At 36.2% G+C, this 26,111-nt stretch overlaps 1 protein-coding gene across 1 annotated transcript in view; it reads left to right on the top strand.

The window, feature by feature from the left end:
- The first annotated feature begins 4,215 nt into the window (after nt 1-4,215).
- Nucleotides 4,216-26,111, top strand: part of SECISBP2L (SECIS binding protein 2 like) — a 52,610-nt gene continuing 30,714 nt past the window's right edge. Inside the window, exons 1-7 of the mRNA XM_019664616.1 lie at nt 4,216-4,498; nt 11,985-12,163; nt 14,502-14,826; nt 16,438-16,573; nt 20,629-20,858; nt 21,137-21,161; nt 21,518-21,633. Coding sequence (XP_019520161.1) covers nt 4,475-4,498; nt 11,985-12,163; nt 14,502-14,826; nt 16,438-16,573; nt 20,629-20,858; nt 21,137-21,161; nt 21,518-21,633 — 1,035 coding nt within the window. The 5' untranslated portion in view covers nt 4,216-4,474. The remainder of the gene's footprint in view (nt 4,499-11,984; nt 12,164-14,501; nt 14,827-16,437; nt 16,574-20,628; nt 20,859-21,136; nt 21,162-21,517; nt 21,634-26,111) is intronic.

The following is a 26,111-nucleotide window of genomic DNA, read 5'->3' as shown; positions in this document are numbered from 1 at the left end:
GTTTTTAACTGGCTTAGCCTGAAGACCTCACTGCTGTAAAGATAAATGCCATGTCTAACTTTTTATCTTGCTCTCAGAGTCCGTTTATTCAATAAACTCATTCCTTTTCAACTCACTCTTACCTTAACTAGATTTTTCACAAGGCAATTTATAGTTGTTGACCTCTCCTGTGGTTGATCTTACCATCCACAAATTATTGTTAGATGTTATCATCTTTTATTTTTGTTTTACTCACATGCAAACTGTATTCTCCCTGGAGCTGGGGTTTGCTAATTAAATCTACCATTTAATTATGTCTCTTCTTCTGGTGAATGTCTGAGTCAGCTACAAAGGCAAGCTCATTGGTTCATTCAACAAACATTGTTGAATAACACTGTTGTCAAGGACAGTATACTCCGACAAAGAAAATAATTACATAAATAATTATACACAGCACACAAACGATTTAAGGCAGTATGTGGCACATCAAGCTAGGGGAATTTTGAAGATTCATTCATCCAGGAAATGAAGGAAATGAGTTTTAAGATGGAAAGTGTATGCTAAGTAGGAAGAACCACATGAGCAAAGTCAGGGATGGAGGAAAGCCCAGAGTACATTTCGAGTAGGTGGTGATTCATCATTGAAGTTTTTGGGCTGAGGAAGGTGCATGCTCAGAGCGTCCATTTGGAATGACAACAATAAATATCTGCTGAGGGCTTGTTACGTGCTAGTGTTCTAAGCACTGGGACTTCCCAGCAGTGGATGAAACAAACAAAAGCCCTGCCCTCATGGAGCTTCCATTCTAGTGGAAAATGATAGTCAAAAGATAAACCAGACCAGTAAAATATATAGCATTTTAGATGGTGAGAAGTACCATGGAGAAAAAACTGGAAGGAAAAAGGGATTGTGAATATGCATGATATGTTAAAGAGGGTGGTCAGAGAAGGCCTCATTCAGAGGTCCCATTCCAGCAAAGGCCTGAAGCAAGGGCTTGAGCCATGTGGGATAACTGGGGGAAGAGTGTTCCATGCAGTGGCTGCAGCAAGGACAGAGTCTCCCAGGTGGGAATATGTTTGCAATGTTAGGAGAACCCCCAAATTAGCTGAGTAAGGGTGAAGAGTAGAAATGAGGCCCGAGGTGGGGGTCTGATCAAAGGGCTTCAATCACTGCTCAAAGGACTTTGGCTTTTACTCTAAGATGGGAAGTTTTATGGGGGGGGGCTTGAAGAGAGGAATGACATAATCTAAGATTTTGTGGCTACTCTGGCTGGCTGTACAATTTGCTCCAGAGATTCTGACTTAATCGGTTTAAGTAGCGGTATAAGCATCTTAGTTTTAAAAGTGTCCCAGATTGAAAACAACTCCTCTAGAGCTTGCAGTATGTTCTTGCATTCATTACCTTAACTTGAATCTCTCAAAAACCCTATACAATGTGTAGATGAAGAAACTGAGGCTCAGAGAGGCTTAAGTGCCTTTCAAGGACACATGGCCTATAAGGTGTACAGCTATGATATGTTAGAAAGCGTGGCTCAGCGTTGTTCGTCACTCATCTCCAGCCCATACAGGGTGGGGGTGGGGTGACTCTTGAAGAGTATTGCTTTGGAGGAGATACCTGATACCTACCCACACCTGCCATAGGAAAAAAAGAGATGCTTCCTTTTACCTCAAGCTACATGAGAGCTTTTAGAAAAACACTTGGAGAACTTGATAATGTCGCCTGGGGCCTGGGGGAATACAAGGACCTGGGATCTGATACTTTCCTGAGAAAACCAGAGGCCAACTAGAGAGAAACAGGCACTGGAAACAAGTTGCATTCACCAACTGTAGATACTTAAATTTTTCCCAGGGAAAAGTGTACTGATGTTGGCAATTTACATTGTTATGCACCCAAAATAAGATGAATTGATGGGCTAATTAATAGAGGGATGGATGGATGGATGGATGGATAGATATGTGATAAATCAAATGTAGCAAAATGTTCCAAGGGACGGTGGGAGAGAATTCCGTCTGAAGCCGTTTTAAATGGGAGTCCAGCTAAGAAGGCAGCTGAGCTGACCACCCAAGGGCTCAAGCATAGGGTCAGAAGCCCAAGGGCTGAGGGCTAGGGTTGCCTGTAAGTAACTTCATGTATGTCATACATCTGAGACATCTGAGAAGCTCCACCACCCTCCCCTTCAAAACCCAAACCTGGAGGAACCTAAAAGTTTAATCAGCAAGTAGTTAAGGTGGAGGAGCTGGAGATGTAGAAGATAGAAAACAAAAGACCACTTTCCCCATTGCTGGCTTCCAGCCTGAAGTAGGACTGAGCTTGGGAAAAGGAAAATTTTTAACTTGGAATGAAATTTGCATGACCTTCATGAGATTTCATCCAGGGCAGAAAAAGAAGTCGCCCTTAGAAAATCTGAAGACAGTGGAGTAAAAAATATGAGAATTTTGTGCTCACATCCTACTGAATCCTGCTCCTTCAATGACATGTACATGCCTAACAAAACCCAACGCTGGATCAAAGAATTGATTTAATATCATAACACATACTCATTTATTCAGCACATGCTCATTTATTGAGCACCTGCTGTGTGCCAGGCATTGGTATAGGTAGTAAGGATACAACAGTGAATAAGATAAACATTTGACATAAGCAGCTAAGTTTTTAGTCACTGGGAGTAATGGTAACATTCTATATCTTGATAGAGATTTGAGTTACATAGGTATGCATTTGTTAAAACTAGAGTTCAGTATTTACAGTTTTTCCCCTTTGATGTAAAATTTACATATAATGACACACACAAGTCTTAAATGTTTGCTGAGTGTTGACAAGTGCATGCTCATCACAACTCTGCCTCTCTCCCTTGTCAGCAGATAGCCTTGCCTCCTGCTTTTCTGAGAAAATAGAAGCCATTAGACATGCTGTCCCTACTCCCACCTGAGGCTAACTTCTGCCCCTGGGCTCTGGATCCTATCCCCTTCCATCTTGTCAGAGGTCTTGCTCTATTGGATTACCCCTCTCATTCTGAAGGCTCATTTCAAGAAAGGTGCTTGTTTAAGTACTAATGCTGGATTCTCTCTCTTCCCTCAGAATCCTCACACACGCTATTTTCTTGGAACAACTTTCCTACTACGACTTCTTCACTTATCATAACTCCTACTCATTCTTCAGGTCTTTGCTTGGGTGTTCTTTACTTCCATCCCACACTGTGGTAAAACCTACAGAACTTCCTTTTTCATGACATTCAGTTCACCAATAATTACTTGCTCTGTAGTATGTCTTGCCCACAAGACAAAACATGTTCCCTGCTCTTACAAGTGCCTTACACCTCCAGTACTTAGCATAGCACCCGGCACATTAAATATTTGTTGCTGAATAAAATCATTAAAATGTAATCATCTGTAGCACATAGTATTTGAAAAAAATGTCTTCTTTCTCTTCATAGCGTTTAACTTTTTTATTTTTATTTTTATTCTCAAAGCAATTGCCATCTTTTCCAGGGTTGTGTTAAAAAAGGGCACTGGAACATGTTGTTCTTATCATTTCTTATAATTCTATTCTTCATGTTTGCATACATGTCCTGTACATAGAAGAATCTCAACGAGCACTAGTTCATAGTCATAGAATTGCTTTCCTCGTGGAGCTAATGAACTGGAGATAAAAGGAACCATCAGTAAGTACAGCGGAAAAAGGACCATCCAGTGCATCCATGATTACCTGTTGGGAGGTGTGACACGGACTCTGGGTGAAATGAGAGATTCTGAGACGGGCAGAGGGGCCGCGGGCCCGGGCTGGAGTGAGCGCCCTACTCGGTGAGTGTGCGCAGCCTCCTGACTCGGTTTCTCTGGGGCCGCCCTGTAGTCTTTATCTCCCTTTACAGTCCCGACTCCCTTTTGCTGGGGACCATAAAGAAGGATCATAGGTCCAGCGGGCAGCTGAACGCTCTCCTAACTTCACGAAGAGGTAGTTTGCGAGAATGAAGTGGTCTCTGAGGTCCCTGAAGATCGGAACCCGGGTGTCCTGGGTCTCAAGTGGCCCCAAATACCCCTCCCGTTTCAACAGCCCAGAGCGCAGGTTGGGTCCCCCGCAAAGCGCACAGCGGCCGGGGCTGCTGCTGCTGCTGCTGCTGGGAGCCCCCACCTGGCCCGCAGGGGAGCCCGCCCAGGTGCCCGCGACCGCCCGCTGCAGTCACTCCGCCCCCTGCCTCTCCAGGGCCTTCTCCTTCCTCCCGCTTCCGCGCGCCGCCATTTCCGACTACGCCTCCGGCGGCTTTGGGCCCAGCTCGGCTTCCGTCCCAGATGATCCCTCCCCAAGGGTGCCACCGCCTCCTCCATCTCCCGCAGCTGTAGCCGCCTCCTCGGCCAGTGGCGTAGCCGGACTCCGGGTCGGGACCAGCCAGCGAGGGGCGGAGGTCCGGAGCCCGGTCTAGACCCGAGCGGGGGGCCATGGAGAAAGCGGCCCGAGGCGCTCTCCACACCGACTAAGCGGGCCCGTCGCGGCTGCAGGCGCCATGGACCGAACCCCAGCAGAGCAGGTACGCGGCCGGGCCAGCCGGGTCCGGGGCTGGGGGTCGCCGCTTCTCCCCGGGCGGGCCCCGACGGCCAGAGCCCTGGGGCTCCTGCGGGAGCAGACCTCCCCGGCCGGGGAGCCCCGCGGCGCCCCGCTCCTGCATTGTTCCAGATGCTGCCTCGAGCACAGGGACTCTTCCCAGCCCTGGTTACCCCCCACGGCTGGGGACTCGATTTTGCCCCTCCTCCCGGCTTGGCGAAAGGGGCCAGAAGACTCCAAATGGCCGGTGCTCAACCGAGAGGAGGGTGTATAACTTCCAGCGAATCTTTCCCCCCACCCTCGCCATTCCCTTCAGTTCTGGAATGTGTTTTCAAGGTGGAAAGTCTTTTGAAGGCTTCTCATCCAGAATGACTGTCGGAGAACGTGTGATAACTACGGAGGATTGGGGGGGGGGAGGTTTATGGGCTTTTTAGATCCACGTTCCATTGAGCGAAGCGTTGTTTTGGCTTTAGGGAGGTGTTCCCTTTAAGATATGAAGCACTGTTTCCCCTATGCCCTTCTACCTAATTATTTTGCAAAAATTAAATGGTTTTTTTTTCAATCGAGCTTATATTTTAGGGGTGTAGAACCCCTAAGAAGCATGAATTCATTTCCGAGCCCGTTTTCATAGTCACAAGTAGACCCATTAGCCTTCTACTTTGTTTTTCATTGTATCAAGTTCATGGTTATCCATACTTGTAGGTGCTGGAAGGCAGGGATTTTACTTTGTCATCATAGTGTAAAAAAACAAACTGAAATAAGGGTACTTGTCTCCAAAAAAGTTTCAGTATTTTCCATTCTTGAGACTTATGTGAAACAAATTTGATGAAGTTGAAGTGTATTCCCTGTCCATTCCCCTCTTCAATTGAAGGCCTTGCCCAGTGATAAAGTCGACCAACAGATGAAGGAAAAAGAGAGATTAGTGATTTGCCTAATTATTTTACGAGTGGATAGTTAGCGCCTGAATAAATGAGACAGGATTTCCCCATTTCTTGTATATGATTATATGTAGCCAGTGAGAGCCAGTTTTGATTTTGAAATTGGGCTCTATTAGCAGGCAAAGCACAGTTTCCTAGTTGTGTATATTTGTTTTTACAAAAGCTTTAATTAAAATAGCTTTATGTGAATGACTGAAAACACAAATGAGTTTTATGAAACAATACATGGATTTATCAAAGCAAAGTTGATTGGAGTCTCTTGGAAAATAATCTACAGGCTTTCCTGTGACCCATAGCATTCTATATAAGGCCTATATCCAATTTAACATAAACAAAATTTTAAAGTATCTATCAAAAATGCCTGAGATTTCAAACCCTGACAAATGAATAGGACATTTTTTTAAAATGATTTTCTTGTATGTGTATCACTAATGAAAGGGTTAAACATTTTGGTCCTTCACCATGATGCCAGAGCTATAACCAGTAATGCTACCATATGTTTACTTATGGTTCCTTTCATCCTAGAGGAAATGTAATTAACTATTTGGATGGTAACTTGTGTGTGATTATCTTAACAGTAAGTTCTATGAGCAAATTATTTGAACTGGAGAGCCTCTTTCTCTTTTCATCCCGTATCTTTCCAAAGTCCACAACTTATTTCAAGTATTGTAGAAATTTAAGAATTAGAAAAAATCACGAATGTAGGTTTTTCCTTTGAATGATTTTTTTCCTGCAGTGCCTTTTGCCTCTTTCCCAGCCTAATCTTAAGTGAGAGGATACCCACACATACCTACTCACAGGAAACTGACATCCAAAAAAGTGATGCTACTTTGCCTAGTTCATGCTGTAGGCAGTTAATTCAGGGGTCTCTGGATGACCTGGAAGGAGTGTGCTTCATTTTATATTAGCATTTTTCTAGAGCAGGACTCCATTATTTTCATAATATTCTCAAAGGGCTCCATCATTGAAAAAAGCGAAGAACCATTAACTTAATGCTAGATTAATGCTCAACTTTGTGGAGCTTTCGATTGACTCCACTATGACATACATAGAGTGATATAATGGCTTTTTCAAGTTATTTGGAATATATTTTTATATTTTTACTAATAAAGTGAATTTAGATAGGTAAAAGGTGTGAAAAATATATGTGATGTGTTGAATTTTCATTTTTCCTTACAAACGTTTGTTTTTTCATTTTAAACCAATATTGGTTTATATTCAGAATTTCTGGGAATGTCTACAGTGTTATAACTTATTATAATATTGTAATGGTTAGCAAGTCACAGAAGTTTGATTTTTTTAAAAAATAGTACTTATACAAACTTTCTGTATTCCATCTTAACCTAATTGAAATTCCTGGAGTTTTGCACAAGTGTAACTTCTTTAAAAATCTAAGAGTGTTTTGCCTGAAGGCATTCATGTTGCTGTTCTTGGATTACTTAAAACACACACACACACTCTCTTACACACACATACATATACATATATATATATAATCTTTGACTAAAAGAATAAATTGTGTATATTTGATCAAGATTATAAAGAGTAAGTTATTGGGAATACATGCTAGATAATAGTCTTAATTGCAATAATGACTATTTGAAAGAATGTTATAACCAGAAGAGAACCTCAGGAGTATTCTTTTTTGGCAAGACTGTAATAAATCAAAACAAGTGGTTTAATTTTAACTGCTAAAGTTAGATGTTCTAAGAACAGATATCACTTGGTATAATGCATTTTTTTTTGTCCTTAAAAATAAAAAGCTGAAGTAAAGGGATGTAGAGAATAAATCATTTTGTTTATAAAGGCTGTAGTGTTTCTATTTTTAGGAAATTTAAGACATGTGTTTTGAGAACTTTTAAAATAAACAATGGCCTTAAAAGTGGCAGAACACTTGAAGTTTAGAGCCTCTTTTGTATTATCAAATAATTTAAACAGTGGCTTAATTTTTATTTTTATTTTTTAAAGAAATTTTATTGGGGAAAAGTGTGTTTTTCCAGGACCCATCAGCTCCAAGTCAAGTGTTTGTCTTCAGTCTATAGTTTGTGGAGGGCGCAGCTCCTTGGCCCATGTGGGAATCAAACCAGTAACCTTGGTGTTATGAGCATGTGCCCTAATCACCTGAGAGCTAACCAGCCACCCCAGTGGCTTAATTTTTAGTACATTAACATTAGATAGGTTCTTTTAAAAGAATTTACGAAGTTATTGATCCACTAGCGTCTTTAATTCTTAGAAAAGCAAACATGTAACATATATATGACTTCGTGCAAAGGGATTTTCACCAATAAATATGCAAAATTACCTGGCTTATGGTTCTTTCCTTTAAATAATTTATGAATTTCAAATAATATCAGCATTGCAAGCTAGACATATTTTAAATAAGTTACTATAAAATGTATACAATACTTATAGTTCGCCTTTATGAATGTAAGTTAGTGATCTGTCTTACTAGATTTAAAAAATAATACTTTTATAATAAAAAAGAAAGTAAATAAATCTCATTTAGCGGAAATACCATTGGAAAAATTAAAAGGTATTATTCCCTAAGCCCTTAAATAGGAAGTAAAAAAGTAGAATTATAGGTTAATGAAAAAGTAATAACATTCTACATGTGAAAACGTACGGGATGTGGCTGAAGCTATACTCTGAGGCAAATGCATAGTTATAAATGCTTTCATTGTTAAACATTTTTAAAGAAAAATAAAAATTAAGCAAGAGAATAAATAAATGCAGAAAACAAATTAATAAATTAGGTAATCCAAAAACTAGTATTAAATTTAGAAAACTGGTTTTTGGAAAATATTATCAGATTTTAACAGGATTAGATGCTTTTGTTTTAAGAAAAGGGGGAAATGTCTGGATAGCAAAGCAAGTGGGCAGAGTCTTAGATACTTTGATTTTTTTTTTTTCCCCTCACTATTTTCTGGTCTTGCAAAACTTATAACTATTGCAATTGGTTTTGGCAAGTGGTTTGTTTTCAGTATAAGCAAACAGAAAACAAGACAGCTGGCAGGTATCTGTCTCTTAAGCATTAAAAACATTTTCACTCAGAAGACATTTTTTTAACTTTGGCCATGAGATACAAAATATCTTAGTGTTTGATATATCATATTTTTACCTTAACAAAGAAAGAATGTGGAAGATTTCCATGGTCAGATTTTTTCTGTAGGCAGAGTACATATTGAAAATCACTGTGGGAGAGTGCATTATTATGTTCTAGTTCAGTTTGGATTTTATGTGGGTGTCATTTTTTTCTGTTGCTTAATCTGGGAAGATTATTTGCACTCTTCTAGAGGTTCTATCTTGGAGGAGTTTAATGTGTATTTCCTGCTAATGGGTGCTTCGTAGTAATGTTATCCCATTTTCCCTAAACCTGTCTATACAGTGTTCTTTCCAGAACATGCATATTTATTGAATTATGTAGGCTCTTATTTATCTGAATGCATTTTTTCCAATAAACTCTTTTAAACAATATTTTTATAGTTTCATATTTGGATCAATTCTTGGGTTCTCTAGATTATTCACATTAAAGAAGTTTTATTAACATTTGTCTTAATATATGCAAAACTTAAGGTGAATGTGTAACTTTTCAAATACAAGTTTTTGAGATTGTGATTTTTTTACTAATTTGAAAAATTATGAAATAATTTCTGAAATATAAAGATAATTTTACTGCGAAACTTTTTTAAGCAAATAGTACAGGAATTTGTTTTTTGTAGTTTAGACTTATTCCGTATTTATATTTTCTTTACTTTCAGGAGACAGTTCCTTGCTATATAATTTCTGATTTCTAAAAAACAGATCTTGGCAAATGTAGAGACTAAACACAGAATTTCAAACTGAAGAATATTACAGTATGAAGTAACGAGTCTAATTTTTTCATAACGTTTTGTCCACTATGTCTAAATTTTTTTAAAAAATGTCTATACTAATATAATTGAAATATTGCCAGAATCTGTTGCTTACTTAACATATTATCTATATGGGCTTTGTTATGTGAAATTTTAAGAAAGTTCTGGATCTTAGCATTATTTTTCAGGCCTGAAAACAACATTTTGTTGTTTCAGTGCTGCATTTTGATGTATGATACTGAAGGCTCCAAATCACAATAAACAACTTTAAAAACCATACAGAGTTGTAACTATAGGAGAAGGTTTGCCAGTCTGTTCCTACTAGTGACATCTTCTGTTTGTACAGCTGTTGGCTACAGCAGCTTCTCTTTTTTGCTAAACACAAAGGATCCATTTCAGTGTTTGTGAATTTTGTTGAAGTCAGATACCTAGAATTGCACTTAGAATAGAAACAAATACAAACTTTAATATTTAAGGGTATATACTGTGAATATGTGCAGACATTAGTTATAAATTATGCATGACAATTTTTGAACAGTGGCTTGCCTAAGTTCATAAAAGTTTTAAATAAAAGTACAGATGAAACTAGATATAAAAAACTTGTTGCAACTTTTGACTTGAGCAACAGTTTGAATTTGTTGTTATCAAAGCAACTTATGAGTTGGTGTTATTTTTTGAGGGGAATGTCAGGAAAAGTGTTATTTAAAATTTTTCTTATTTCTTTAGAATTATGTTGTTATTGTTCCTTTTTTATATTAGGCCGAGAATTTGATGTGACCATATTCCTTGCTTTAAAACAAATCCTAATGTCTTCTAGTCCAGATTTATAAAACTGTTCAGAGAGTTCTTATGTGTTCAGAAGGACTTTGATTTTAAAAAGAAATCTTGAAAATTACATTTTTAGTAGTAAAATGTGATTTAAGGTTTCCTTTTTCATATGCATATGTATGAACTATATAAAGTTTCTATTATCTGTGCATTGTTGAAAATCAGTTTTTCCCCCCCTAATTGGGGAAACTTTTATTAGGTTGGTATTTTATATCTTATGTAAATAAGTTTTGAGTTCTAATGACTATCACAGTGAAAATTACTGACTTATTCTATTAGCATTTGAAGGAGTTTTTGCCTTCTGTGTCGAAATTTAAGAAATCAAGTTCAGTTCACAATTTCTAAGTGTCATTACTATGTCTACTTCAGATTTGGTTAAAAGTAAAAAGTAGGCTTCAAAGTTAAATCAGGTAAGGAAGAAGGATATTGAATTAATACTGCTATATAGTTCAGGTGTCTTCTCCCTCCCTCCCTTTTTATAGGCATTTCTGAATAGTTACAGTGGAATCTTTTTAGAAGACAATTTTTCTGAGTAAGACTGCTGAGCACATCAGATCTTCTCTTTAGATTTTCTTGGATTTGTTACTGATTACTTTTGTGAGAAACATGCCTGAAATTTATGCTTAAAACTATTCTTTGGTGAAAGCTTCTCATGAATGCCTCCCTGGCATGTTTGTTGGGGAAAAGTTCTGGTTAGGATTGATTGTTGCTTTGAGGTCATTGGTTTGAGTGGTTGAAACAGGGGATTGCATTTCACTTAAGAAGTTTTCATTAAGAAGTGTTTAATACATTAAGAAGTGTTTCATATCTTTTTAGATTGTAATATTTATGTGGTTTTTGACATTCTGCTTTTACAGAATGACCTATAGATTTTTCTTTTTATAATTAAATTTTAAAAATTTATTGTTAAATATAACAAACGCACAAAGAAAACTGCATAAAACCAATGTACAGCTAAATAAATTATTATAAGGTGACTGAATACCTTGGGAGCATCACCCAAGCTGAGGTACAGAACTTTGCCAGGCACCTTGGAAGCTCACCAGCTGTACCCTCATCACAACTTCCTCTTTCCTAAGAGGAATCCCTAGCCTGACTGTTAAGGATCTTACTTTTCTGTATAGTTTTGTCACCCACATGTGCATCCTTAAATACTGTAGTTTTTAAAATCTCTGTAGATTTATTATAAGAAAAGATACAAAGTAAACTAAAATGGAGTACGTATTTTGGATTACTTTAGTTTGCTCAGCTTGTCTACTAGGAAACTGAAGTACTCATTTTTCCCCAGTTTAGTTGTGAACCAGAAGTTTTTTTCCCCCTTACATTAAGTTTTTTATTTTTAATGCATCTCAGACTTTTTCCTTCCTTTTAATTTAATCATACTAATCTAATTTCCTGAAATGGACAGAAATAGACTGTTTTTTAGACTATTCAAACAAATATAATTATCCTTCAGAACTCTGTTTAATGCTTTTCCCCCACTAACAAAATTAGTTAAAAACACATTGTTATGTCCGAAGAGCTAGATTTCTTACTACCAGCTTTATTTTTGAACTCTGAGGTATGATTTCCTTGTACTCTTGATTGTTTTAACAGTTTCAATTACATAAGAAGCGATTTCATTGAAATGTAGTAACCTTTGACAAATTATTCCCTGTTTTATTTAATGGCTTTGTCTAAATAACTTAATCATTTAATTATTTTAACTTGTCATTGCTGTTAGGATGTTTGGCAAATACTGAGAAGAGATCCAATTACTGTTTGTAAAAACTGACTCTTATTGTTAAATTGTGAGCTTATATTATTTAATTTTTTTGCTCATTTGTTAATAACATGTTTCACTTTCTCTTTAAAGAATGTCAAGTTGTCAGCTGAGGTAGAGCCATTTATCCCCCAGAAGAAGAATCCTGATGCATTTATGATCCCTATGGCACTTCCTAATGATAATGGAAATGGTTCTGGTGTAGAACCAACTCCAATTCCGAGCTACTTGATTACTTGTTATCCGTTTGTGCAGGAAAATCAGTCTAATAGGTAATTCGCTTATTATTATTATTTTCTTTTTTGAGGGGAGGGGGTACGGAAATACAGAAGTTGCCGAAGCACATTATTTAATTTTTTCCTTTTATAACTTCTAAACATTAACCATTTCTCTATTTTTTAAGAGGAGTAAATAAAACCAGATGATGTAGAAATCTGAAAATCATTAACATGGATTATTTTCTCATCCTTTCTAAGAGTTCTTTGGCTGTATCCCTTATAATAAGTGATTGAAAGTTGTTTGAAATAAATTGACTTAAAAGGGAGGAATAAATTACTCAGAGGTAAACAGAATTTCTTTTTTCGAGATTAGGCATCTAATCATAGTTACCAAGATTGGCCTAAGAAGAGAATACCAAGGGATAGTCTTTAATTTTGAAGCTTTTATAGTTAATTAGCATATAACTCTAGACACTGATTCTAGTTTAAATTTAACTCTGTACTATTGTCACAGGGTGAGTTAGCAAACTGCTTGTAATTCAGATAATGTGTGTGACCTCGTAACCACTAGGGTATAACTTGTGATAGTTGTGATAGCCTTTCTGACTTTGCTTAGATTATCTGAGTGATTAGCACTCCATTGGTGCAGTTCATTTTATGCTATATAAAAGAAATTAGACTCTTTCAAGTTATATCACACACAGAAAATTGTACTTCTTCTCTGTTCTCTAGCCTTCTGGAATAAATGGATGAGGTAGCTGGGCTGTAGTCTCTGCCCAACCCCCAAGGACTAAAGCAATCAACATTTCTACACATCTATAACCCATGGTGGCGCACTTGTGTGCCAAGGCACATTCTTGAGAAATTCTGGATAATTGAGATATGAAATCACTAAACAACTTTCTCAGAAATGAAATATTCAGGTTAATAATTTGAAGCTCAGTAGTTTCGGGGATTGGGCAAATAGTAGAAGCTAAGCGATCCTTCTTAATTAAAGTTAGCATTATATTAAAAATACAGAGGGTGCCAAAAAAATGTATACACATTTTAAGAAAGGAGAACAGTGTTAAAATTGTAATACTCGATATATACCGATAATGAAAGATGAATACAGGTCATATTTGACTTCTGCAATTACAAGAGGTGCTCAAAGCGGTTACTATCAGTGTCCAGACACTTGTGATTATGGCAAACTACTGCTTGAGCAACCTTGACCAAAGTGTCCACTTGTATACATTTTTTTGGCACCCCCAGTATTTGACCTGTATGGACTGTGTTCAAAGTGATTTGTAAACTACATTTAATAATACTATTTTTCTATTTGACAAAATGACCAAGTATATATAGCATGGTAAATTAAATTTTTCTTACCTTACCAAATAATCTTTTGAGATTTCATGAGTAAGCCAGCATCATATTATTTTTAAATACCTTTATTTATTTATTTTTTTTAATTTATTTTTTTAGCTGGGCTGCTCCGGCCCATGTGGGAATCTAACCGGCAACCCTGTTGCTCAGAGCTCGCACTCTTGAGCGAGCTCTTAACCAACTGAGCCACTCGGCCGGCCCCTAAAATACCTTTAGAATTAATTATGGCAGTGAACATTTTCCATTTTGCTTTGTCATGGGAGTAGTGAGGAAAAGCCCTATGCTCCAGCTCCCCACGACCCCTCATTCGTCAGCAGCAACCGTCTGTGAGCACGACTCCTGAGACAGGAAGAGTCGTGCTGGTGCTTGACAGGAACTGCCCTAGGAGAAGCTCTAACGCTAGGGATAAGATGGCAGTAGACAGGCTTGTCTCTTCTCTTCTTTCCCGTGGACCTGGAGCCTGTTTTCCATTACCAAGGAGGGGTGCCAGGAAAAGAACTTAACTTGGCCAAGTGGTTAGGGGAGTGTGGGAGAGGACTAGGAGGCTCTGGGACTCAGCTGAAGGAGGAGAGGTGGAGCAACCAAATCACCCGTTGTAATGATCACCTTACAGAATGATCACCTTACCCTGCTCCCTGCAGAAGTCTGTCATAGTTACTAGTATTGGATGGGAACTTTGGACTGTTGGCAGATCCAACTGCTAAGTGTTTAACTGTTAGGCAGAAATATCTTGAGGATGCTGAGGGGAGAGTTACAAATAGGAATGGTATGTACTTTCAAATTTTTGGAATGCAGTAAAACTGTCAGGTTGAATCCCCTTATACTGTCATTTAAATTGTTACTACATGTACATAATTCTATAGCAAAGAAAGTTAGATGATAACATTATCGCCTTTTCCAGCATTATTATGAAGTCACTGTTCTATACAGTTTTTTTTCTTTTAGTAAAATGAGAAGAGATTTTCCTTTAGCATTACTTTCAGAATTGTCAATGGACTTGTTATTTTTTTATTTGGTTTTACAGACAGTTTCCGTTGTATAACAATGATATTCGATGGCAACAGCCCAATCCAAACCCTGCTGGACCATACCTTGCCTACCCCATTATATCTGCTCAGCCACCTGTTTCTACAGAGTATACATATTATCAGCTGATGCCAGCACCGTGTGCCCAAGTTATGGGTTTCTATCATCCTTTTCCTACACCATACTCCAACACCTTTCAGGCTGCAAGTACTGTAAATACTATAACCACAGAATGCGCTGAGCGTCCAAATCAGCTTGGACAGGTCTTCCCATTGTCCACTCATCGAAGCAGAAACAGTAACAAAGGACCAGTGGTACCGAAAGTAAGTGATTGCTATGTTTGATATATCTGTTGTTAGTAATAGTGTAAGTAATTTCCTACTTGTATTGATTAGCCTTTAATACAAAATTTACTATAAAACATTTCACTCACTATTATAAAATAGTTAAGGGTATAGTGTTCACAAAATATTTTTTCCCATTTTTTATTTTTCCTCATTCTTAATTGATGATACGATTTAGTCATCCTCAAATTCCTTCAGAGAGTTTTGCATAAATGTAATGAATAAATATTTCCAAATTATTTAGTGATAAACATTGCATAGTGATGTCAATATTAATAAGTGGTCAGTTTGGATCCTATGCTAGCAGCATTGAATGGCTAATGCACTTCAGGATACTTCTGTCTTCTGAAATCAGCAGGAGATATGATGGAAAAGAACATTTGTGATTCATTAAATCCCTTCAACTTCATTGTTTCTAACCTGTGAATTTTTAGTAGGAATAGTACTTTGTTATTCAAGGGATGCTTTACTTTATGAACACAGGGTCCCCTAGGGTTGGAAAAAAAAAAAAAAAGAGAACGATAAATATGTGAAACCACCTTTAGTCAGAACCGCCCTTTTGATTAAGTTAAAAAAAAACAAAACCCAAAACACGAAGGCCTTGAAATCACAAGAGAATTAACATTTGTTCTAGGTAACCATTTCTTAACTAAAAGGTTACTTTTCTATTGCAAATAAGAAAAACCATCTCTTCAATACTTTTGAGTTAACAGAAGGCAGAGTGACTTCTTAGGTACATCTTTCGACTGTGTCATCGACTGTGTCATCGAGGAGTTGATGCTTCCTTAGATGCTATCAGCCCAGATCTTCAGAAAAAAGTCTTTGCTGTCTCCTGGTATACTTTCTACAAATCAAAAGACAAACAAGCAGCAGAGGTTGCTTGGAAAAGCTTTTAGTCTTCATTCATGGAAACACCATGGGTCAAGGGAAACCCTTTTGGGACCTCTGAGAATGAAAAGAAATAAATATTGGAAATAAGATAATAGTATATAACTTTCAGATGAGATAACATGATTCTCAGAGTGCATTCCCAGGACTTGAATTTAGAAAGTTACATTCAGAATTCTGTTGTACAAATTGTTATTAAACGATGAATACTCATTTTTTAAAAATGAAGGAAAGGATTAGCTGTTTTACATTTGTAAGCTCTAAAGCAGATATCTTTTGTACTTCACTGCTATCATGAAACTATAATTTGGCCTTTGTATAAGTAACCACCCTGTTTGTTACTCTTTTAAATAAAAACTTACATCCCCTTATATGATATAGTTTTACTTCTATTAATAATTATTGATTGAGAAAATTAAAAATGGAACTAACAATTAAAAATGAATTCATATTTCATTAATTATAGTAGTGTTAATGGTTATTTGAAAAATTTTGTATAAATGTGTGTAATACCTTATTTAGCCTCTTATGATTGCCTGCAGATAATTTCATGAAATCCTAACAGTAACCTTGTTTCCCCATGGGCTGCAAACCATTAATTTGGAGTATACATTTAGGCGTATTTTACAGTGAATGTGTATTTTGTAATGTTGAGTACATTGAGTAGAATCTTACCTTTTTTTTAAAATTTTACTTAATCAGCAACAACTTTTACAACAGCACATAAAAAGCAAAAGGCCACTGGTGAAAAACGTAGCCACTCAGAAAGAGACAAATGCAGCGGGTCCTGATAATCGATCAAAAATTGTGCTTCTGGTAGATGCTTCACAGCAAACCGGTAAGGCAAGGGTAATTACATATAATATACATCACTGATTTCCATCTGTTGTCATTCATTGACTTTATAACTGTGGACAGTACCACTTTTCATGATTCTAGACTTTCATCCTTCCATTTGTCCTGCCATTTTGTGAAATTCTCTAGGAAGGATGGATAAAACAGTCCATGTCCTTAATGTTCTTTCAACTTCCTTTGCTGGTTTATGTACAATTTTTGGGAAGAGTTTGGGGTTTCCTTATAAAATAGTGAAGCAGTTCAGAAATCAGAAATGGAATTTTGCAGACATTGTGGAGATATGAGGGACTCATTTTGGTAGAAATCAGGTTTGTACATGTTTTCATAACTAGATTAAACCCTTTGTAAAACAACTTAACATCCTATGATACTTTTATAGAAAGAATTTAGCAAATTTTCTGTGTCATACTTTAGCATAAAACTGAACCAAACTTATGAGTGACAACTACAGAGAGTGTCAAAAAAATGTATACACATTTTAAGAAAGGAAAACTGTACTAAAATTGTAATTCTCAATATATACCGATAACAAAAGTTGAATACAAGTCGCGTTTGACTTCAAGAGGTGCTCACAGTGGTTCCATCAGTGTCCAGACACTTCTGATTATGGCAAACTACTGCTTGAGCAACGTTGACCAAAGTGTCCACTTGTATACATTTTTTGACATCCCCAGTATATCCTGTCAAACAAGTAAAAATTTTGGACCAGTAGGATATAATTTTGTTCGAAGTGTTTTAGAGGATGGTATAAGCATTAAATAAAAAAGCTTTATCCTGGTAATAGTCTTATAATATTCTTTTTCTGTTTATATCATGAAATTGCAATATGTATCTCTGATCTTAGCCTTATGGCTATAGAATAGATATCTATCTCTTCTTTTTTTTTTTTTTCTTTTTAATTTATTTTTTTTATTGTTAGTTTCAGGTGTACAGAACAATACAATAGTTACCCTTTTCACCCTCACCAGGTAACAACCCCCCTCCCCCCGATATCTATCTCTTCTCACCCATTGTCATTGATGCTAGTAAAAAAATCCTTGTTAATGATCAAAGGCCAAGAATTACATCTGTTCAAAGGCACATATGATTTTTACCCCTTTACTCTCTACTCAAATGCAGTCTGTCTTAAAATGAATTAGATGGCGCATACTTTCTTTCAATTGGGCTGTTTCTTTTCGTTTCGACATCTAGTCAGTTATCCTTTTACAATTGCTTAGATCCATTAGGACCAAAAAAGGATCTGGGAATCAGTTAAAAAACAATCTTGCTGATAATACAGTCATTGTGTGATTTGTTGGGCAAACAGAGTAACAGACTCTGACATGCTTGGAGTTGGTATGGAGAAGAATCACAATGTAATATATTACAAAGTTCTCTGTGTGTTAGGTGTTCGTAGTCATAGTGACTCTTTCTACACGCTTTCAATCCTGGGACTGCTTTTACAAATTCTTTAGTTTGCTTATTATGACTGTAAAGATAGCCTTCTGAAGCATAAGAATTATAAAAGGAAAAGATGGAGTTATAATTTAAGTAGACAATTATATTTTCTGTCAGTATTCTTATTCTATAGTTTATTTCCAGATTCTGAGGATTGTACATTCTGTGTTTTTATTCTTTAGTTTGTTTTTAATTTCTGAGTATTAATTGGTATCAGAGGTAGAATGAAATACTATAAAGGAATTTGAAACAGATTTTTGCTCTTGAACACAAGCTTGTATTATTTAGTAAGAATTTAGTAAGATGGGTAGATAGATGTAAGATACTATACAAGTAAATTGCATTTCAGTATGCTCCCTACAGAGTTTAAGAAAAGATGCCATTTACAGTAGCAACAAAAATATAGTTTCTGGCAATGAACCTTATACAAGATGTACAAAGACATTTATGCACAACACTATAACTTTATTATAGAACATTTAAAAGAAATCTAAGTATCATGTTCATGCAGGAAGATTTGATATTGCAAATGTCATTTTTTCCCTGAGTTAATCTGTAGATTCAGTGATGTTCCAATCAAAATTCCAATAGAAATTTTTAGGGAACTTGACAAACTAATTCTAAAATAAAGGAGTACTGGTCTAAGAAGAGCCAAGACATCTCTGCAAAAGAACTTTTTCTCTAGATATCAAGACCTAGTAAGCCATCGTAATTCCTATAGACTTATACAAAAATATAGTATACAAAATGCAGTATACAAAAACAGAACAAGGAGCCCACAAAAAGACTCACACGTATGTGGAAACATACATAAAAAATGACAGAGATAGCACTACAGATCCCTAACTTATACCCCATGCAAATCTATTCCATGTGGATTAAGGACTTAAATGGGAAAACCACATGTAAAAGAAAATATAGGTAGATAGCTTTATGACTGCAGGGAGGGCAATGTCTAAAATTCAGAATTTCTGTTTATCAAAAGTGAGTGAAAGAACAAGCTACAAACTTGGAAAAGATTTTACATGCATATAACTGACAAAGGATTAGTATGAGGACATACGTATAAAGAATTCATACGAATCACTAAGAAAATGATCTCACCTGCCTTCAGGGCCCCTGGGACACAGTGTCAGGGGGCTGAAACAATTTGGCGGAACTATAGGAATCTGCCCTTCACTCTTGCGAATGTACCCAAATAGAATCTCCCCCTGGAAAGAAAAGGGGCTGTTTGATTAAAGATGCACAACAAAAATACAGAAAACGTCCCAGGGTCCAGTAGCAGGTGAGAAGTCAAAAGAAGTACAGGACATCCTCTCAATGGAATAATATGGAACCTTCTTATATTATAAGTATGAAGAACATATACATAATATTAAACAGCACAACTCAATTATATTGAGGCTGTCTAAAAATTATGGGCAGGAATGTGGATAGAGAAAAATTTATAAGTTGTTGGGTTGGGTGGAAATTGTTAGGTTTGTTTGTTTTTAATATCTTGTGATTACAATTTGTGAAATACAGAAATAAGAAACAGATAAGTTCATTAGAAAACTAGGCAGAAGTCAAACAATCCAAAAGTAAAATTAAAACGTATTTCACAGAAGGGAAAACATTAGTGGCTAAAAGCCTCAGAAAAAAATGCTCAAATCTCATTATTAAGCAGGAAAATGCAAATTAAAACTCAACAATGAGCCCTCTTTTTATACCCAACAATTGGCAAAAATTACAGTCTAGAAGACAGCATCAAGTATTTTGTGCATGTGTGGATGAGTGGGGATATTTATATCCTGCTGTTGGGGCGTAGACTGTTGTAACCACCTTTGAAAATGATTTGGCACTACCAAGGAAAGTTGAATGTATGTATACCCTAAGACCCAGTAATATTTACCTTAGAGAAACTTTCACATGCACACATATACATTCATAAATGTCGGTATGAGAATGTTTACAACAGTAATGTTCTTAATAAGAGCAAAACCCCCAAACAACCCAAGTGTGCCGTCAGTGGTACAAAGGGCAACTACATTATGGTGTGGTCACATCACACACAGGCGTTCTAGATCCCAGCAACATTAATGAAATACAGCCACAGCATCTGAATCTCAGAACCAGCGTGGAGGAGGCAGGGTGGGAAGCAAGTCACAGCAGAACTTGGACAGTAAGATTTCATTTTTATAGGTCAAAATTGCAAAGTTACATGATTTATGTTTTTAGGAATACAGAAATGATGGTATATCTGTTTTGAAAAGTGAGGGAATGACAACACAGAATTCAGAATAGAGGTGACCTCTGAGGGGGGAAGAGGATGCTACCATGCAGGGGCAGGCAGTGTGCTTCAAAGGGTTAGTGATGTTCTCTTTCTTAAATGGGTAATGGGGGTTTGTTATCATATTTTAATGTGCTAATCTATTTTCGTTTCATAATAAACACGTTATAAACCAACTTGTCAGGAATGCCTTTTACCTTTTGATGAAGTTTTCAGAACATGTTCACCATTTACAAAGTTAGCTATCTTTATTTCTTATAACCTCAACGATAGTTTAACAATTGATCAACCTGGTCCTCACAAAGAGTTGTCACGCTTTGCTTGCCTTGTAGATTTCCCGTCAGACATCGCTAACAAGTCTCTTTCGGAGAGCTCTGCCACGATGCTCTGGAAGTCCAAAGGCAGGCGGAGAAGAGCATCCCACCCTACTGCCGAATCCTCTAGTGAACAGGGGGCTAGTGAGGCTGACATTGACAGTGATAGTGGCTACTGCAGCCCCAAACACGGCAACAACCAGCCTACAGCAGGGGCTTTGCGAAATCCTGATTCCAGCACCATGAATGTATGTGTAACATTGCTTTGTTTGATCAGTCATCTGTCACTATTCTTGTGTCCTCTGCTAAAGCTTAAGGATCTATTTTCATTAACAATTCCTGTAGTAATAGGATGGTTACCAACATTTTTGTGTATTTTATTAATATGAAAAATATTCATTTATGGAGAAGTATTTTCTTCTAAGATTGTAATAAGCATGCTTCACACTAGACTAGATTATGAAATATTTTGTAGGGTATACGGTGTTGACTCATATATAATTGTCTTTTTTGTTTCTATTTTTAGCATGTGGACTCATCTATATGTGCAGGTACTTATTTTTCTGCATACTGTTTTTCCTATACTTTCTTCTTTGTCCATGTCAAAGTTTTGCTTTTAAGCATGAAGCTTGCTGATGCTGCAAAAAAAATTAGAAATCTTCCAGAGGAGATTCAAGTTAATTTGAAAGTATAATTTTGCTGATAAAATTGAGAAAATGCCAGCCAGAGGTATTCTGCAGATGATACTCTTTGTATTACTAACAACTGGAATACCACTTAAAGTTTATAGAAATCTTTCCACTATTACATTTATAGTGACTGAATTTCAGTACATGAATTTAAGGAGCAGTTTCGGTTTTGGCATCTTTTATAAGTAAATCATATTTTTAAATCTCATTTGTTACAGGTGGTGTAAATTGGTCCAATGTAACTTGCCAGGCAACTCAGAAAAAACCTTGGATGGAAAAAAATCAGACATTTTCTAGAGGTGGAAGGCAGACTGAACAAAGAAATAATTCACAGGTAATTTGAATTAGGTCGGAGAAATTTGATTAGTGTGAGATGGATTATTATAAATGGGTAGTGGTTCTGAAGGGCGGTGTCCTTAATTTTTAGAGATGCATATTGAATTATTTAAAAATAAAATATTACGCTGGCCGAGTTTCTCAGTTGGTTAAGAGCTCGCTCAAGAGTTTGAGCTCTGAGCAACAATGGTTCAATTCCCGGCCCGAGCTGAGCTGCCGCTGAGCTGCCAACAGGTGGCAGGATGGCTCAGCTAAAAAATAAATAAATAAAAGACAAAAATAAAATATTATATCTATAACTTTAATATGGCTTAGCCAATAAAATTATTGACGTAATGAAGCAAAATGGCAAAAATGTTGAAAATAGGTGGTATATATATGGGCACATTGTAACATTTTCCTACTTTTCTATACCTAAGAAATGTATTTGGATATTTCATAGTTTTAAATTGTATAGCCTCCAATCTTGGTTCACCTGCTAACTTATCTATATAAAAAATTTTAAAGCATTTTAATGCCTTACATATTGGTTCCTGAACTTGAGGACTGCAGCCTTGTCCGTGTGACTTGCCTGTGAACACCACAAGCCACACTGTTGTTGCAGTGCTGTTGTTGCAATGCTGTAGTGATGGCTGCCTCCCCCACAGTGAGGCCAGACTGGCAGCTTCCTGGTCTGGGGGAGCAGGACCTAGCTGCAGGACAGCAGAGCGAGTTACATACTGCTACAAGCTTCCAGTAACTGGCTTCCCACATTGGTTGTCTGTGAAATCAGGACTTCCTTATTGGTCAGCGTTTTTCCTTTCAAATTTTAGATAGACTTCCTGGATTCCTTAAGGAATTAAAATTATACTACTAGATCTGTGGATGAACTGAAATTAGAGTAAGTTGCTAACAGATTAAGTAGACCAAATACTTGCCGGTTCCTTTGCCTCCCTAAAATGAAGCATTTCAGATGTACTCTGACATTAATTTGGGTGTCAGGAAAACAGTCAGAATAATGCCCTCTTCCCCTGTGGTTATTGCAAAAATGAGTCATTGTTTGTGGCAGGCTTGTGAGGCAGTCTAGCTTTATTTAATTAAAAACAAAAGAGCTAAAATAAGAGTTGTTTAAATAGATTATGTAAACAAAATCTACACAATGTTTAGTTAAGTGCTAAAATTTTATGTTGAAATTCCAACTGCTAGAACTGCCAAGTTTGTAGCCTCTGTACTATTATTTTTGATATCAGTAGCCCACTGGAGAGGAAGTGATACTGATAGACAAAAACATTTTCCCTCTACCTCAAAACTGGTAAGAAATGGGAAAAGAACAACAACAAAAAAGAAAATTATGAAAACACATGTAGTATAAGTATGTTAAGGTTTGTTTGTTTTGTATCTCTTTTCATTCCAAAAGAACTGGAGCAAGATGTGGAACAATGTGTTTGTTTTCTTTTCCACTTGTGATACTTTGTTTTACTTTTCTTAAGCATGTATTTGTTTGTTTTTTGACATGCAGAATCTTTTTGTTTCTTTTAAGTGAAAATAGTTCCCCCTTTTGCAATTTCTGATTATTTTTAGGCTTAAAAAGTCTCTGAGTAATCAAATACTCACTTGTATTTTCTGCTTTTTTCTAGCATTATGTTTCCAGAATTTTATCTGAAATTGATTTGATGTATGGTACAACATAATGATGTAGATTTTCAAAGTAGTCAACCTGTGGTCCTAACATTATAATCCATTTTTTTCTCTGATTTGTGCAGGCCTTTTAGTCATTTGCTATTTCTAGGCTTTTGTTCCATGTATCAGAAATTTGCAGCTGTACCATGCTGTTTTAACTACTGTACCATGCAGTGATTTTTAATATTTTTATGAGTATTTTAATATTTGAAAAGCAGATTTTTCCTATACCCTGATAAAGCTTTAATTTTAAATGATGGACAGAATCTAAAACTTTCTTATAAATGGTTTTATTTTGTGAATAGGTTGAACAATAAAAGAAACGAAAAAGGTTATTACAAAATCTCATTTTCACCCATTTCCTTTCGTCTTCCCCTCTTCTCTGTATCTGTCCCCTATATCTGTTCCACTTTGATTAGTTTCTTGTGTATTTTCCCAGTTTCTTTATGTAATTACAAGTAAATACAAGTATGTATCTTATTTTTTATCCACTCTATTCTGTACTCTACTTTCATCATCCAATATTCCTTGGAGACATTTTCATTTTATTACATAAAGGGCTTCTATATTTTTTTAAAAAACAATTCCTAGTGTATATAGTTATATCACTGTTGATCTCTGTAGTTCTGTCAATGGACATTCAGTTGTTTGAAAACTTGCTGTTTAGACATGATGCATTGTCTGTATAGGCAGTAGAATAAATTCCTAGATAAGGGACTGCTGGGTGAAAAGTTAAAGTCATCTGCTATTTGGTAAATATCACCAGATTGCACCACTTTACATTCTCAACAATAATGTGAAGAGTGTATATCTTTATGTAGCCTAAGAAATCATGTGGTTTCAGGATTTTGGATTTGTGCCAGTTAGGTTAAAATGTGTATTAATGTAGTTGAGTATCTTTCTATGTGTTTAAGGACCACTTCTGTTTTTCTGTGAATTTGTCTGGTCATACCCTTCGCTCACTTTTTGTATCTTAGTCTCTCTCTTATACATTTTAAAATCATTTAAATCAAGTTCTTATGAAATATTTAAAATTTCTAGGAGCCTGTAGTTTGTAATGTCAGTTGCAAATATTTTCTAGGTTTTTATTTTAATTTTTGACTTTGCTCATTGTTATTGCCATGCATTAGTTTATTTTATGTTTTAAATAACATTAAGAAGTCTATTTTTATAAGGATATACGTATATTATATCCTTGACTTTGTTGTCGCTTTTTAAAATGGCTCTGCGTTTTAAATCAATTAGAAAAGCCTTGTCCCTACTCCAGGGTTATAAAGGAATTTGCCTGTTTTCCTCTAGTGTGTTTATGCTCTTGTTTTTTTACATTTAAATATTATTCCATTTGGAGTTTGTCTTGGTGGATGGATGGTGTGAGATATGGATCCTACTTTGTATTTTCTAGGTGACTACCCAAATCTCCCAACATCATTTATTGAAAAATTCATCTCTCTACTGATTTGAGATAACCATCCTTGTCTCCTATTAATTCCCATATGTATTGAAATCTATTTCTGGACCTTCTGTTTTGTTCCATTGGTCACTAATCTATCAGTTTAGGAAGAAAGAATTACCTTTATGATGTGTCGCATCTTTCCATGCGTAAAACAGTATGTCTTCCTATTTTTGAGTCATTTTTTTGTGTTCAGAAGTGTTGTATAGTTTTCTGAAAATAAATTTTGTACATATTCCTCATACGTCAATTCCTAGTATTTTTTTGTTACATATATGGGGTATGAAAACTTCAGTATTTCAGTAATTTTGTGCTAGTCGTTGAAGAATCTTAATATGTATTGGAAGCTGGTTTCTCTGCTCTGTTCTGTATGCCCACTTTCAGCCACAAAACTCTTTTTCTTAGAGGAGAACTGAAAAAAAAAAAATGAGGTTATGTATTCCAGGAAACAATTGAAATATTTTTGTGTTTGGTCTTCATGAACTTTGTTGGGACCATTAGTTTGGTGGTTTTAATTTAATCCTGGAGGTTTATGTCTCCAAGTGTAAGAATCAAGTTGCATTTGTTTTTTTAAAAAATTGTTTTAGTGTTTGTAACAACATGAATGTTTATATAGTACCTGGATTACAAGAGGGCTTAATTTTTGACATAATTGTCATGCTGGTTGGAGGGCAGCTTTGGATTTTTGAGATAATGACTACAAAAAAATGTAGGGCCGGCCGAGTGGTGCATTGGTTAAGAGCTGGCTTGGGATGCCAGAAGGCCCTGGTTCGGATCCCACATATGAGGACCAGTGACACTGCCCTCCACAGCTAAGATGCTGAACAACAGCTCAACCTGGAGCTGGGCTGAAGAACAAAACAACAGCAACTTGTCTGTTCCCCTTCCCCCAATTCCCCAGCACTGTTCCCATCCCCTAAATCCCCAATAAAAATCTTTAAAAAAAAAAAGAGTGCCCCTTCCTGTATTAAAAAAAAAAAATGTAGAGTTGTACTCAAGAATTATTCTCTTTCTTTGTGTTCATCCCTAACTTGGGGCTTAATTATTAGTACTAATTTCAGTGTTAACTTATGTGAATTAAGTTTTTTTTTAGTACCTGTGTATATTATAAATTGCATTCATTTTACCACCTTGTAATAGCTTCTTTTCATGAGCCAATTTAAAAAATATTTTACTATGAAAGTTGAAATAATTTTGCAGAGAACATTCATATAGCTACCAGCTAGATGCTGTCTAACATTTTACTAAAATTGGCTTCATCATGTATATTCTTCTGTCCATTTCTCTATTCATGTTCATGAGCCTATTTTAAAATGAGTTAAATATTTAAAATCAAGAGATTCTTGGGTATCTGGGAATCATCTCTT

Source organism: Hipposideros armiger, unplaced genomic scaffold, assembly GCF_001890085.2.
Source record: "Hipposideros armiger isolate ML-2016 unplaced genomic scaffold, ASM189008v1 scaffold_12, whole genome shotgun sequence".
NCBI classification, from domain to species: domain Eukaryota; kingdom Metazoa; phylum Chordata; class Mammalia; order Chiroptera; family Hipposideridae; genus Hipposideros; species Hipposideros armiger.
Note: the sequence above shows the minus strand (reverse complement) of the source record. Positions and strands in the feature narration are given on the sequence as shown.